We start from the raw sequence: 14410 nt of genomic DNA on the forward strand, positions 1-14410 counted from the left end.
AGACATTAACCAAATAACTGATCAAATTGACATGCAGCAATAACATTGAAATGCACATCTTAGGTATATCAATACACACTATTTCATTTAGTCAAATAAGGGACACAGAGTCCTTAGGGTTGGGTTCTGTTTAGTCTTGTGTTCTGAGTCTTGTTCCTCTTTTGGAAAGAGTGTGAGAAAGCCGGGCATCACTGATGGGATATGTGTGTTTTTCCTCAGGTCGGTAGTCTATCCAATTAGGGATTTTGAAGTTCTGTGTCTTATTAAAAATCAAACAGTTGCGGGTCTATTTCCATCCAGTTCCCTGTTTCCTGTAGATATGTTATTCTAGTTTCTAGTTCCATTCACTTCCTCAAAAACAGAGATAGTAACCATTCTAAACACCACACACGAAATACAGTATGTCAATTCACAGGCTTTCTCCCTTTAGGATTTGTTTTTGTTATTTGGAGGGGGTATTTTATTAGGATCCCCATTAGCTTAAAGTGGCTAGTGATACTACTCTTCCTGGGATCCACACAGAACATGAAACATGAAACATAACATAATACAGAACATTAATAGACAAGAACAGCACTATATACATTTAGAAATGCACACATAGCCTACATATCAATACACACTATTTACAAACTATTTAGGTCAAATAAGGGGAGAGGCGTTGTGCCTTGAGGTGTTGCTCCATGCAATAATGGCTCTGTATATTATTATAATATAATATTTAATACGCTTTCTGGAATTTGTTCTGGATTTGGGGACTATTTAAAGACCCCTGGTGGCATGTCTGGTGGGATAAGTGTGTGTTTCAGAGCTGTGCGTAAGTTGACTATGCAAACAATTAGGGATTTTCAACACATTCATGTGTCTTATTAAAAGAAGAAGTGATGCAGTCAGTCTTTCCTCAACTCTTAGACAAGAGACGGCATAATGTTTATAATAGCCCGCTGATTACAATGAAGAGCAAGATGTGTCGTTCTGTTCTGGGCCAACTGTAGCTTACAGTAACTAGGTGTTTCTTTGAAGCATTTGACAACTTGGCTGGACAACAATCAAAATAAGACAAAAGTAGAGCCTGCAGGACTTTCTTTGTGGAGTGTGGTGTCGAAAAAGCAGAACATCTCTTTATTACGGACAGACCTCTCCCCATCTTTACAACCATTGAATCAATATGGGGCGACAGGGTAGCCTAGTGGTTAGAGCGTTGGACAAGTAACCGGAAGGTTGCAAGTTCAAACCCCTGAGCTGACAAGGTACAAATCTGTTGTTCTGCCCCTGAACAGGCAGTTAACCCACTGTTCCTAGGCCATCATTGAAAATAAGAATTTGTTCTTAACTGACTTGCCTAGTTAAATAAAGATACAAAAAAAAAATGTTTTGACCATGACAGTTTACAATGTAAGGTAACACCAAGGAATTGAGTCTCCTCAGCTTGTTCAACAGTCACATCATTCATTACCAGATTCAGCTTTACCAAATAAAATGCTCTTAGTTTTAGAGATGTTCAGGATCAGTTAATTACTGGCCACTCATTTCAAAACTGACTGCAACTCTTTGTTAAGGGTTTCAGTGACTTCATTATCTGTGGTTGCTGACACGTATGTGGTTGAGTCATCAGCACACATGGACACACAGGCTTTGTTTAATGCCTGTGGTATGTCATTAGTAAAAATATAAAAGAGTAGAGGGCCTAGAGAACTGCCCTGTGGTACACCACACTTTACAGGTTTAACATTATTATAGAAGCTTCCATTTAAAGAAAACCCTCTGTTCTATTAGATGGATAGCTCTGCATCCACAATTTGGCAGACGTTGAAAAGCCATAACACCTACATTTTTTTCAACATGTTATGGCCAAATATCAAAGGCTGCACTGAAATCTAACAATACAGCTCCCACAATCTTTTAACCAATCATCAGTCATTTGTGTCAGTGCAGTACATGTTATCAGCATGCTGAAAGTATGTTGTTAATTTGTTTACAGAGAAATAGCATTGTATTTTGTCAACCACAATTTTTTCCCCTGACAGTTTGTTATGAGCTGGCAGCAAGCTGATTGGTCGGCTGTTAGAGCCAGTAAAGGCCGCTTTACCACTCTTGGGTAGAGGAATGACTTTGGCTTCCCAGTGCATGGGTGCTTGTGTCAATGAAACAAGAGGCCCTAAACACAGTTGTGTTATGGTCGCTATGTGGGTTAGTTATTTAAAAAGTGTCCTAGAATGTTACAATATGTGGTTTTTTTTGGTCGTCTGTATTCATATAGGTGATAGGACTGAAATCTGCAGTGGGAACAGTAATATTACGGTTCAGACTAAATACAGTCAGTAAAACGAGAAGAGATTCACTTAGAAAACCACTCACCAGGCATGGCTCTTCTGCTGATTTCGGTCAAATCTCCTGAAATCAGAAAATAAAAACGTCACAAAGAAATGTCAGATAGCACAGCAATCCCTCATGAATTTGATCGTTGGCAACATTAAGCCAATAAACACTTGAAGTTTGCAACTTACTGGTCTAGTCAAAGGGAAATCATGAGAGATGCATCTGTCTTTTTGCAATAGGCTACATATGAAAACGAATTTCACACAATCTAATTTATATATATATCAAATCAAATCGTATTTGTCATATGCGCCGAATACAACAGGTGTAGACCTTACAGTGAAATGCTTACTTGCAAGTCCCTAACCAACAATGCAGTTTAAATAATAATAATAATAATAATAATAATAAATATATATATATATATACTGGACATACACTGAGTATACAAAACATTAGGAACACCTTCCTATTATTGAGTTGCACCCCCACCTTTTGCCCTCAGAACAGCCTCAATTTGTCGGGGCATGGACTCTACAAGATGTTCGAAAGCGTTCCACAGGGACACTGGCCCATGTTGACCCCAATGCTTCCCACAGTTGTGTCAAGTTGGCTGGATGTCCATTAGGTGGTGGACCGTTCTAGAAACTCACAGGTTGGCTGGATGTCCATTAGGTGGTGGACCGTTCTAGAAACTCACAGGTTGGCTGGATGTCCATTAGGTGGTGGACTGTTCTAGAAACTCACAGGTTGGCTGGATGTCCATTAGGTGGTGGACCGTTCTAGAAACTCACAGGTTGGCTGGATGTCCATTAGGTGGTGGACCGTTCTAGAAACTCACAGGTAACTGTTGAGCGTCACAAAAAACAGCAGCGTTGCAGTTCTTGACACAAACTGGTTGCGCCTGGCAACCATTACCGTACACAGTTCTTAAATCTATTTTCTTTCCCATGGACCCTGTGAGTGGCACTCAACACGTCTCAATTAGCTTGAGTCTTAAACATTCCTCTTTAGCCTGTCTCCCCCCTTCATCTACACTGAGTGCATGTCATAAGACATCATTAAGGGTTAATAGATTTCACCTGGTCAGTCCATGTTTCATTTAGCAGGCAATTTTTATCCAAAGCAACTCAGTCACATATATTTTACGTGAAGGTGTTCCTGGGAATCGAACCCACTATCTTGCCGTTGCAAGCGCCATGTTCTACTAACTGAACTACAGAGGACTGTCAGGACCCGGTTACGAACCCGGGTCTCCAGAGTGAGAAACAGTCACTTAACCAACTGAGCCACGAATAGTTGGCAGAACCCAGAAGATGAGGCAGACACAGCAGTACTTGAGATGGTGTATTTAATGAAGTAAAAAGTGAAGTTCTTCAGGAAAACATGTAACTCTACAACCTCAAAAGGAATTCCACAAGAACAAAGGTAATCCTCCAAGACAAAAAAGGTAAATCCACAAGGTGGAGGGTAAAGCACAAAAAGCCTCAAAAGATACTCAAAAACAAACAAACAAGAACAAAAAAAACAGAATTCCACCGGGATCAACAAGAGTTCTCAGAGTACTAGGGCTGGGTGCTAACACACAAACACAGAGCAAAGAACTGAGGAAAACAAAGGGTTTAAATACAATGAGGGGAAACGAGGCACAGGTGCAAATAATAATGGGGATCAAGGGAAAACAAAAGGTCAAAAGGCACAATGGGGGCATCTAGTGACCAAAAACCGGAACAACCCTGGCCAAATCCTGACAAGGACCATGTTCTACTAACTGAACTGCAGAGAACCATGTTCTACTAACTGAACTACAGAGGACCATGTTCTACTAACTGAGCTACAGAGGACCATGTTCTACTAACTGAACTACAGAGGACCATGTTCTACTAACTGAACTACAGAGAACCATGTTCTACTAACTGAACTACAGAGGACCATGTTCTACTAACTGAACTACAGAGGACCATGTTCTACTAACTGAACTACAGAGAACCATGTTATACTAACTGAACTACAGAGGACCATGTTCTACTAACTGAACTACAGAGGACCATGTTCTACTAACTGAACTACAGAGAACCATGTTCTACTAACTTCACTACAGAGGACCATGTTCTACTAACTGAACTACAGAGGACCATGTTCTACTAACTGAACTGCAGAGGACCATGTTCTACTAACTGAACTACAGAGGACCATGTTCTACTAACTGAACTACAGAGGACCAAAAGTGAAATAAACAATATAAAATTAACAGTAAACACTCACAAATGTTCCACACTCAGCTCAGACAACGAGGAGCTTTAAAATAGATTGCCTCCCAATTCAAAAATGAGCTGGGTTGATATATCACTCCATTACACACATACACTCACCGATCTGCAGTATCACTCCGACAGCCACCAGTAGCAGGGATGCCAGCAGCCAGACAGCCAACTTCCAGCCTCCACACGGCCTGCACACACACTCCTTTACACGCTGGCATCGCATGGCTCTCTGTCTGACTGACGATCCCATCAGTCTGGTGGAACACACACAATCTATCAGTGCACTGGACCCTCTGTCTGTCTCTCCCTCTCTCTCTCTCTCTGTCACTGTATCTCTCTCTCTCTGTCTCCATGTCTCTCTCTGTCTCTCTTTCTGTCTCCGTCTATCTCTCTCTCTCTCTGACTCTGTCTGTCTCTCTCTCTCTCTCTCTCTCTCTCTCTCTCTCTCTCTCTGTCTCTCTCTTTGTCTCCGTCTCCCTCTCCCTCTCCGTCTCCCTCTCTCTCTCTGTCTCCTTGTCTCTCTCTGTCAAGGTCTCTGTCTCTCTTTCTGTCAAGGTCTCTGTCTCTCTCTGTCAAGGTCTCTGTCTCTCTCTGTCAAGGTCTCTGTCTCTCTCTGTCAAGGTCTCTGTCTCTCTTTCTGTCTCTCTTACTGTCTGTCTCTCTCTGTCTCTCTGACTTCATCTCTCGCTCTGTCTCTGACTTCATCTCTCTCTCTCTCTCTCTCTCTCTCTCTCTCTCTCTCTCTCTCTCTCTCTCTCTCTCTGTCTTTCTCTGTCTCTCTCTGTCTCTCTGACTTCATCTCTCGCTCTGTCTCTCTCTGTGTAACTCTCTCTCTCTCTCTCTCTCTCTCTGTCTTTCTCTGTCTCTCTCTCTGTAACTCTCTTTCTCTCTCTCTCTGTCTTTCTCTGTCTCTCTCTGTCACCGTGTCTCCCTCTGTCTCTGTGTCTTTTTGTCTCCATATCTCTGTCTAAATATCTCTCTGTCTACGTCTTTCTCTCTGTCTATGTCTTTCTCTGTCTCTCTCTCTGTCTCCGTCTCTTTCTGTCTCTGTGTCTCTCTGTCCATGTCCCTCTCTGTTGATTTGCGCTTTTCACACCAAAGTATGTTCATCTCTTGGAGACAGAACGCGTCTCCTTCCTGAGCGGTATGATGGCTGCGTGGTCCCATGGTGTTTATACTTCCGTACTATTGTTTGTACAGACGAATGTGGTACCTTCAGGCATTTGGAAATTGTTCCCAAGGATGAACCAGACTCGTTGGAGGTCTTGGCTGATATATTTTCATTTTCCCATGAGGTCAAGCAAAGAGGCACTGAGTTTGAAGGTAGGCCTTGAAATACATCCACAGGTACACCTCCAATTGACTCAAATGATGTCAACTAGCCTATCAGAAGCCATGACATCATTTTCTGGAATGTGTATGTCCTGACCGTAGAGAACTCTTATTCTCTATGATGGTTAGGTCGGGGTGTGATTTAAGGATGGGTTATCTAGGTGAATTATATTTACATGTTGACCTTGTATGGTTCCCAATCAGAGGCAGCTGTTTATCGTTGTCTATGATTGGGGATCATATTTAGGTATCCATTTTCCCATTGTGCTTTGTGAGATCTTGGGGCGGCAGGGTAGCCTAGTGGTTAGAGTGTTGGACTAGTAACTGGAAGATTGCAAGTTCAAACCCCTGAGCTGACAGGTGTTGTTCTGCCCCTGAACAGGCAGTTAACCCACTGTTCCTAGGCTGTCATTTGAAAATAAGAATTTGTTCTTAACTGACTTGCCGAGTTAAATAAATGTAAAAAAATCTTGTCTATGTATAGTTGCCTGTGAGCATTATATTAGCTTTACGTTTCATTTGTTCTTTAAAGTTTTCTATTCCAAAACGAAGGATGGAAACATACCACGCTGCATCTTGGTCCACTCCGTATAACGATCGTGACAGGTGTGTACCTTTCCAAATCATGTCCAATCAATTGAATTTACCACAGGTGGACTCCAATCAAGTTGTAGAAACATATCAAGGGTAATCAAAGGAAACAGGATGCACCTGAGATTAATTTAATTAATTTAATTTAATTTAATTAATTTAATTAATTTAATTTCGAGTCTCATGGCGAAAGTTCTGAATAAATACAAATAAGGTTTTTTCAAATGTATGTACACAAAAGAAAACGGATTTTGCTTTGTCATTGTGGGATATTGTGTGTAGACTGATGAGGAAAATGTTTTATTTAATCCATATTAGAATAATGCTGTAACGTAACAGTCTGAAGGTGCAGGGACGAGTACAGGGCAGGCTAGTGATGGCTGTTCAACAGTCTGAAGGTGCAGGGACGAGTACAGGGCAGGCTAGTGATGGCTGTTCAACTGTCTGGTAATAGAAGCTGTTTAACAGTCTGATGGTGCAGGGACGAGTACAGGGCAGGCTATTGATGGCTGTTCAACTGTCTGAAGGTGCAGGGACGAGTACAGGGCAGGCTAGTGATGGCTGTTCAACTGTCTGATGGTGCAGGGACGAGTACAGGGCAGGCTAGTGATGGCTGTTCAACAGTCTGAAGGTGCAGGGATGAGTACAGGGAAGGCTAGTGATGGCTGTTCAACAGTCTGGTAATATAAGCTGTTTAACAGTCTGATGGTGCAGGGACGAGTACAGGGCAGGCTAGTGATGGCTGTTCAACTGTCTGGTAATATAAGCTGTTTAACAGTCTGATGGTGCAGGGACGAGTACAGGGCAGGCTAGTGATGGCTGTTCAACTGTCTGGTAATATAAGCTGTTTAACAGTCTGATGGTGCAGGGACGAGTACAGGGCAGGCTAGTGATGGCTGTTCAACTGTCTGGTAATATAAGCTGTTTAACAGTCTGATGGTGCAGGGACGAGTACAGGGCAGGCTAGTGATGGCTGTTCAACAGTCTGAAGGTGCAGGGACGAGTACAGGGCAGGCTAGTGATGGCTGTTCAACTGTCTGGAGGTGCAGGGACGAGTACAGGGCAGGCTAGTGATGGCTGTTCAACTGTCTGAAGGTGCAGGGACGAGTACAGGGCAGGCTAGTGATGGCTGTTCAACTGTCTGATGGTGCAGGGACGAGTACAGGGCAGGCTAGTGATGGCTGTTCAACAGTCTGAAGGTGCAGGGATGAGTACAGGGCAGGCTAGTGATGGCTGTTCAACAGTCTGGTAATATAAGCTGTTTAACAGTCTGATGGTGCAGGGACGAGTACAGGGCAGGCTAGTGATGGCTGTTCAACAGTCTGGTAATATAAGCTGTTTAACAGTCTGATGGTCTGGTACAGGGCAGGCTAGTGATGGCTGTTCAACTGTCTGGTAATATAAGCTGTTTAACAGTCTGATGGTGCAGGGAAGCTGTTCAACAGTCTGATGGTGATGGCTGTTCAACTGTCTGATGGTAATATAAGCTGTTTAACAGTCTGATGGTGATAGAAGCTGTTTAACAGTCTGATGGTCTGGTAAGTAGAATGGCTGTTCAACAGTCTGATGGTGATAGAAGCTGTTTAACAGTCTGATGGTGGTGATAGAAGCTGTTCAAGGTCTGATGGTGATGAAGCTGTTCAACAGTCTGATGGTGCAGGGCTGTTTAACAGGCTAGTGATGGCTGATAGAAGCTGTTTGACAGTCTGATGGCAGGCTAGTGATAGAAGCTGTTCAACAGTCTGATGGTGATAGAAGCTGTTTAACAGTCTGATGGTGATAGAAGCTGTTCAACAGTCTGATGGTAATAGAAGCTGTTCAACAGTCTGATGGTGATAGAAGCTGTTCAACAGTCTGATGGTGATAGAAGCTGTTCAACAGTCTGATGGTGATAGAAGCTGTTCAACAGTCTGATGGTGATAGAAGCTGTTTAACAGTCTGATGGTGATAGAAGCTGTTCAACAGTCTGATGGTGATAGAAGCTGTTTAACAGTCTGATGGTGATAGAAGCTGTTTAACAGTCTGATGGTGATAGAAGCTGTTTAACAGTCTGATGGATGGTGATAGAAGCTGTTTAACAGTCTGATGGTGATAGAAGCTGTTCAACAGTCTGATGGTCTGATAGAAGCTGTTCAACAGTCTGGTGGTGATAGAAGCTGTTTAACAGTCTGATGGTGATAGAAGCTGTTTAACAGTCTGATGGTGATAGAAGCTGTTCAACAGTCTGATGGTGATAGAAGCTGTTTAACAGTCTGATGGTGATAGAAGCTGTTCAACAGTCTGATGGTGATAGAAGCTGTTCAACAGTCTGATGGCCTGGTGATAGAAGCTGTTTAACAGTCTGATGGTGATAGAAGCTATTCAACAGTCTGATGGCCTGGTGATAGAAGCTATTCAACAGTCTTATGGCCTGGTGATAGAAACTATTCAACAGTCTGATGGTGATAGAAGCTGTTCAACAGTCTGATGGTGATAGAAGCTGTTCAACTGTCTGATGGTGATAGAAGCTGTTCAACTGTCTGATGGTGATAGAAGCTGTTCAACAGTCTGATGGCCTGGTGATAGAAGCTGTTTAACAGTCTGATGGTGATAGAAGCTGTTCAACAGTCTGATGGTCTGGTAATAGAAGCTGTTCAACAGTCTGATGGTGATAGAAGCTGTTTAACAGTCTGATGGTGATAGAAGCTGTTTAACAGTCTGATGGTGATAGAAGCTGTTCAACAGTCTGATGGTGATAGAAGCTGTTTAACAGTCTGATGGTCTGGTGATAGAAGCTGTTCAACAGTCTGATGGTGATAGAAGCTGTTTAACAGTCTGATGGTGATAGAAGCTGTTCAACAGTCTGATGGTGATAGAAGCTGTTTAACAGTCTGATGGTGATAGAAGCTATTCAACAGTCTGATGGCCTGGTGATAGAAGCTATTCAACAGTCTTATGGCCTGGTGATAGAAACTATTCAACAGTCTGATGGTGATAGAAGCTATTCAACAGTCTGATGGCCTGGTGATAGAAGCTATTCAACAGTCTGATGGCCTGGTGATAGAAACTATTCAACAGTCTGATGGTCTGGTGATAGAAGCTGTTTAACAGTCTGATGGTGATAGAAGCTGTTCAACTGTCTGATGGTGATAGAAGCTGTTCAACTGTCTGATGGTGATAGAAGCTGTTTAACAGTCTGATGGTCTGATAGAAGCTGTTTAACAGTCTGATGGTGATAGAAGCTGTTCAACTGTCTGATGGTGATAGAAGCTGTTCAACTGTCTGATGGTGATAGAAGCTGTTTAACAGTCTGATGGTCTGGTAATAGAAGCTGATTAACAGTCTGATGGTGATAGAAGCTATTCAACAGTCTGATGGTCTGGTGATAGACGCTGTTCAACAGTCTTATGGTGATAGAAGCTGATTAACAGTCTGATGGTAATAGAAGCTGTTTAACAGTCTGATGGCCTGGTGATAGAAGCTGATTCTCAGTCTCTCTGTCCAAGCTATGATGCACCTTTACTGTCTCTGTCTGCTAGATGGCAGCAGGGTGAACAGACCATGACTCAGGTGGCTGAGGTTCTTGAGGATCTTCTTGTCCGTCCTTTGACACAAAGTGCTGTAAATGTCCCGGAGGGCAGTCAGTGTGCCCCTGGTGATGACCATTAGCACCAGATTGTTCTTCAAGATGTTCAAACGTTCATAGATGACCAGCAGGGTCAAATAATAATCACAGTGGTTGTAGACGTAGAAGGTGCAACAGGTCAGTACCTCAGGAGTAAAGGTCAGTCGGCTTTTCATAGCCGAGCATTCAGGAGGTCGAGACAGAGAGAGATCAGAGAGATCATTGTGCTGTCCAATTGGGAAGCAGGGATTTTAACATCGGCCAAGCAACCTGGCACCGTGGCTGTCCCATTGAGCACAGCGTGCAAACAAACCGCTCAAATCCCCGGCACAAACGGTTCAGTTATGAGGAATGAAAAATAATCTCGTCCCCAATGTTGTGTTTGTCAATTCTCCATTCATAGTGGGATGTAGCGCAGGTCAGACGGGGAATAATGTTGCCTTTTGTGTCGCCGTGCTTCTCCTCCCTCCTCTCTGCCCCGCGCCGCTGAAAGATCCTCGGACCCATTAAAATACTCATGAACGTCTAAGATAACCGGGAATATAACACTCTGACTCTCTCTCACGGTCACACACACACACTGAAAAGGGAGGAATTTTGACCCCATTAAATTGCATTTTATTGCATCTGTCTACAGGTGTGTTTAACCCTTATCCATTAACATGGAAACATCATTTTTTTTATTTTACCTTTATTTAACCAGGCAAGTCAGTTAAGAACAAATTCTTATTTTCAATGACGGCCTAGGAACAGTGGGTTAACTGCCTGTTCAGGGGCAGAACCTTTGGGTTACTAGTCCAACACTCTAACCACTAGGCTACCTACCGCCTATACACTCTAACCACTAGGCTACCTACCGCCCCTACACTCTAACCACTAGGCTACCTACCACCTATACACTCTAACCACTAGGCTACCTACCGCCTATACACTCTAATCACTAGGCTACCTACCTACTCTACACTCTAACCACTAGGCTACCTGCCTCCTCTACACTCTAACCACTAGGCTACCTACCACCTATACACTCTAACCACTAGGCTACCTACCGCCTATACACTCTAACCACTAGGCTACCTACCGCCTATACACTCTAACCACTAGGCTACCCTGCCGCCCCATCAACCCCCACATTGCAGATTTCCTCTTGTTTACCTAATTAATAATAGGAAAGAGGCATATCTTCAATCATAATTACTGAAGAAAAAAAATCTAAGAAAATAGTTTGCATGTAAACACAGCAAGTGGTAATGCATTCCAAGGTTGTAGTTGGGTTAAGTGCCTTGCTCAAGGGCACTGTTCGTTTTGAACCTTGTCCGCTCTGGGATTCAAACTAGTGATATTTTTGTTATTGGCTCAAAGCACTAACCCACTAGGCTATTGGGCGTCCCAATCTGAAATCTGGAGTCCTTTCAATTATTTCTGTTGTTGTTCCATCCACTGAAATATTGTCTTATTAACTAAAGAGTGAATATATACAAAACCACTGTGGTGTACCATCTATACAGAACCACTGTGGTGTACCATATATACAGAACCACTGTGGTGTGCCATCTATACAGAACCACTGTGGTGTACCATCTATACAGAACCACTGTGGTGTACCATATATACAGTACAGAACCACTGTGGTATACCATCTATACAGTACAGAACCACTGTGGTATACCATCTATACAGAACCACTGTGGTGTACCATATATACAGTACAGAACCACTGTGGTATACCATATATACAGAACCACTGTGGTGTACCATATATACAGAACCACTGTGGTGTACCATATATACAGAACCACTGTGGTGTACCATATATACAGTACAGAACCACTGTGGTGTACCATCTATACAGAACCACTGTGGTGTACCATCTATACAGAACCACTGTGGTGTACCATATATACAGAACCACTGTGGTGTACCATATATACAGAACCACTGTGGTGTACCATATATACAGAACCACTGTGGTGTACCATATATACAGAACCACTGTGGTGTACCATATATACAGAACCACTGTGGTGTGCCATCTATACAGAACCACTGTGGTGTACCATATATACAGAACCATACAGAACCACTGTGGTGTACCATATATACAGAACCACTGTGGTGTGCCATCTATACAGAACCACTGTGGTGTACCATATATACAGAACCACTGTGGTGTGCCATCTATACAGAACCACTGTGGTGTACCATATATACAGTACAGAACCACTGTGGTGTACCATATATACAGAACCACTGTGGTGTACCATATATACAGTACAGAACCACTGTGGTGTACCATATATACAGAACCACTGTGGTGTACCATATATACAGAACCACTGTAATGTACCATATATACAGAACCACTGTGGTGTACCATATATACAGTACAGAACCACTGTGGTGTACCATCTATACAGAACCACTGTGGTGTACCATATATACAGAACCACTGTGGTGTACCATATATAGAGTACAGAACCACTGTGGTGTACCATCTATACAGTACAGAACCAATGTGGTGTACCATATATACAGTACAGAACCACTGTGGTGAACCATATATACAGAACCACTGTGGTGAACCATCTATACAGAACCACTGTGGTGTACCATCTATACAGTACAGAACCACTGTGGTGTACCATCTATACAGTACAGAACCACTGTGGTGAACCATATATACAGAACCACTGTGGTGTACCATCTATACAGTACAGAACCACTGTGGTGTACCATATATACAGAACCACTGTGGTGTACCATATATACAGAACCACTGTAGTGTACCATATATACAGAACCACTGTGGTGTACCATATATACAGTACAGAACCACTGTGGTGTACCATCTATACAGTACAGAACCACTGTGGTGTACCATCTATACAGTACAGAACCACTGTGGTGTACCATATATACAGAACCACTGTGGTGTACCATCTATACAGTACAGAACCACTGTGGTGTACCATCTATACAGTACAGAACCACTGTGGTGTACCATCTATACAGTACAGAACCACTGTGGTGTACCATATATACAGTACAGAACCACTGTGGTGTACCATCTATACAGTACAGAACCACTGTGGTGTACCATCTATACAGTACAGAACCACTGTGGTGTACCATCTATACAGTACAGAACCACTGTGGTGAACCATCTATACAGTACAGAACCACTGTGGTGTACCATCTATACAGTACAGAACCACTGTGGTGTACCATCTATACAGTACAGAACCACTGTGGTAAACCATATATACAGAACCACTGTGGTGTACCATCTATACAGTACAGAACCACTGTGGTGAACCATTCAAAAGGGACATTTAACACTAGTTTCCAATCATTGTCTTGAAATAGAATTTAAATTGCCAGGCGTCTGGAAAATGTGCATTTTATAAAATAATGAAAACATTTTCAAAGATGAGAAACATACCTGAGATAAAAGTTACTGTCTTCTCCCACAGGAAAAAAAAATCACAAATCAATGTTTCCCAAACAAGTCTCTACAAAAAAATAAATTGTCCTTGGATTTTCAGATGGCAGGTCGTAGAACAGTTCCCCAGACTCTCGCAGTCCGAGAAACGTAGGAAAACATACTGTCTTTCATCTCTTTTTTCCCGTGACTATAAGTACCTGGCTTCAGTGATAAGATTACATATAACAATGGACATCAGCATTGTATGTTAATAACCCAACGTCCCCCTGTTAACTGCCCGTGGTTAGAAGAAACAGGACAGAAGAAAAGGCCATGTTGAAAGCCAACCCTTCACAGGTACCTGGTCATCTCCAGTTTCAGCTGATGCTCACGGAAGGCGCTGTCCTCTTCATCTAAGGGACTGTACAGTCACAATGGGGAGGATGCGGGGGGGGAGATGGCAGTGACTGCAGAGTGTGTGTGTGTGTGTGTGTGTGTGTGTGTGTGTGTGTGTGTGTGTGTGTGTGTGTGTGTGTGTGTGTGTGTGTGTGTGTGTGTGTGTGTGTGTGTGTGTGTGTGCGTGTGTGTGTGCGTGCGTGCGTGCGTGCGTGTGTGTGTGTGTGGTAAAGTAGCACAGTGTGATTATGAAGCTGTGAAACTGATTCAATGTTTCAGGTTAATATTTGAAATAAAATTCCACCTTGTTTAAGGGTTTTTTTTGTTTTATTTTTTTTAAACAAACAAAAAAATTAAAACAGACTCAAATTGTATTCAGATTTTATTGTGACAGCATGACACATGATAACTCCAAGGTTTTTCAAAATAAAAGTTCCCATGATGTGTGAGTTCAGATAGGCCTCAATGCTACAGCAAACT

At 42.6% G+C, this 14410-nt stretch overlaps 1 protein-coding gene across 2 annotated transcripts in view; it reads right to left on the minus strand.

Annotated features, from left to right (window-relative positions):
- The window catches only part of LOC124014745 (scavenger receptor cysteine-rich domain-containing group B protein), a 45336-nt gene extending 31403 nt beyond the window's left edge, over window positions 1-13933 (minus strand). Inside the window, exons 1-3 of one of the 2 annotated variants that reach the window (XM_046329859.1) lie at window positions 13553-13933; window positions 4692-4837; window positions 2359-2394 (exon numbers count right to left, since the gene is read on the minus strand). In XM_046329859.1, the coding sequence (XP_046185815.1) occupies window positions 2359-2394; window positions 4692-4833 (178 nt within the window). In that variant the 5' untranslated portion in view covers window positions 4834-4837; window positions 13553-13933. The remainder of the gene's footprint in view (window positions 1-2358; window positions 2395-4691; window positions 4838-13552) is intronic. The other variant, XM_046329860.1, reaches the window with a different exon arrangement.
- Window positions 13934-14410: the final 477 nt, after the last annotated feature.

This window comes from Oncorhynchus gorbuscha, linkage group LG02 (genome assembly GCF_021184085.1).
Source record: "Oncorhynchus gorbuscha isolate QuinsamMale2020 ecotype Even-year linkage group LG02, OgorEven_v1.0, whole genome shotgun sequence".
NCBI classification, from domain to species: domain Eukaryota; kingdom Metazoa; phylum Chordata; class Actinopteri; order Salmoniformes; family Salmonidae; genus Oncorhynchus; species Oncorhynchus gorbuscha.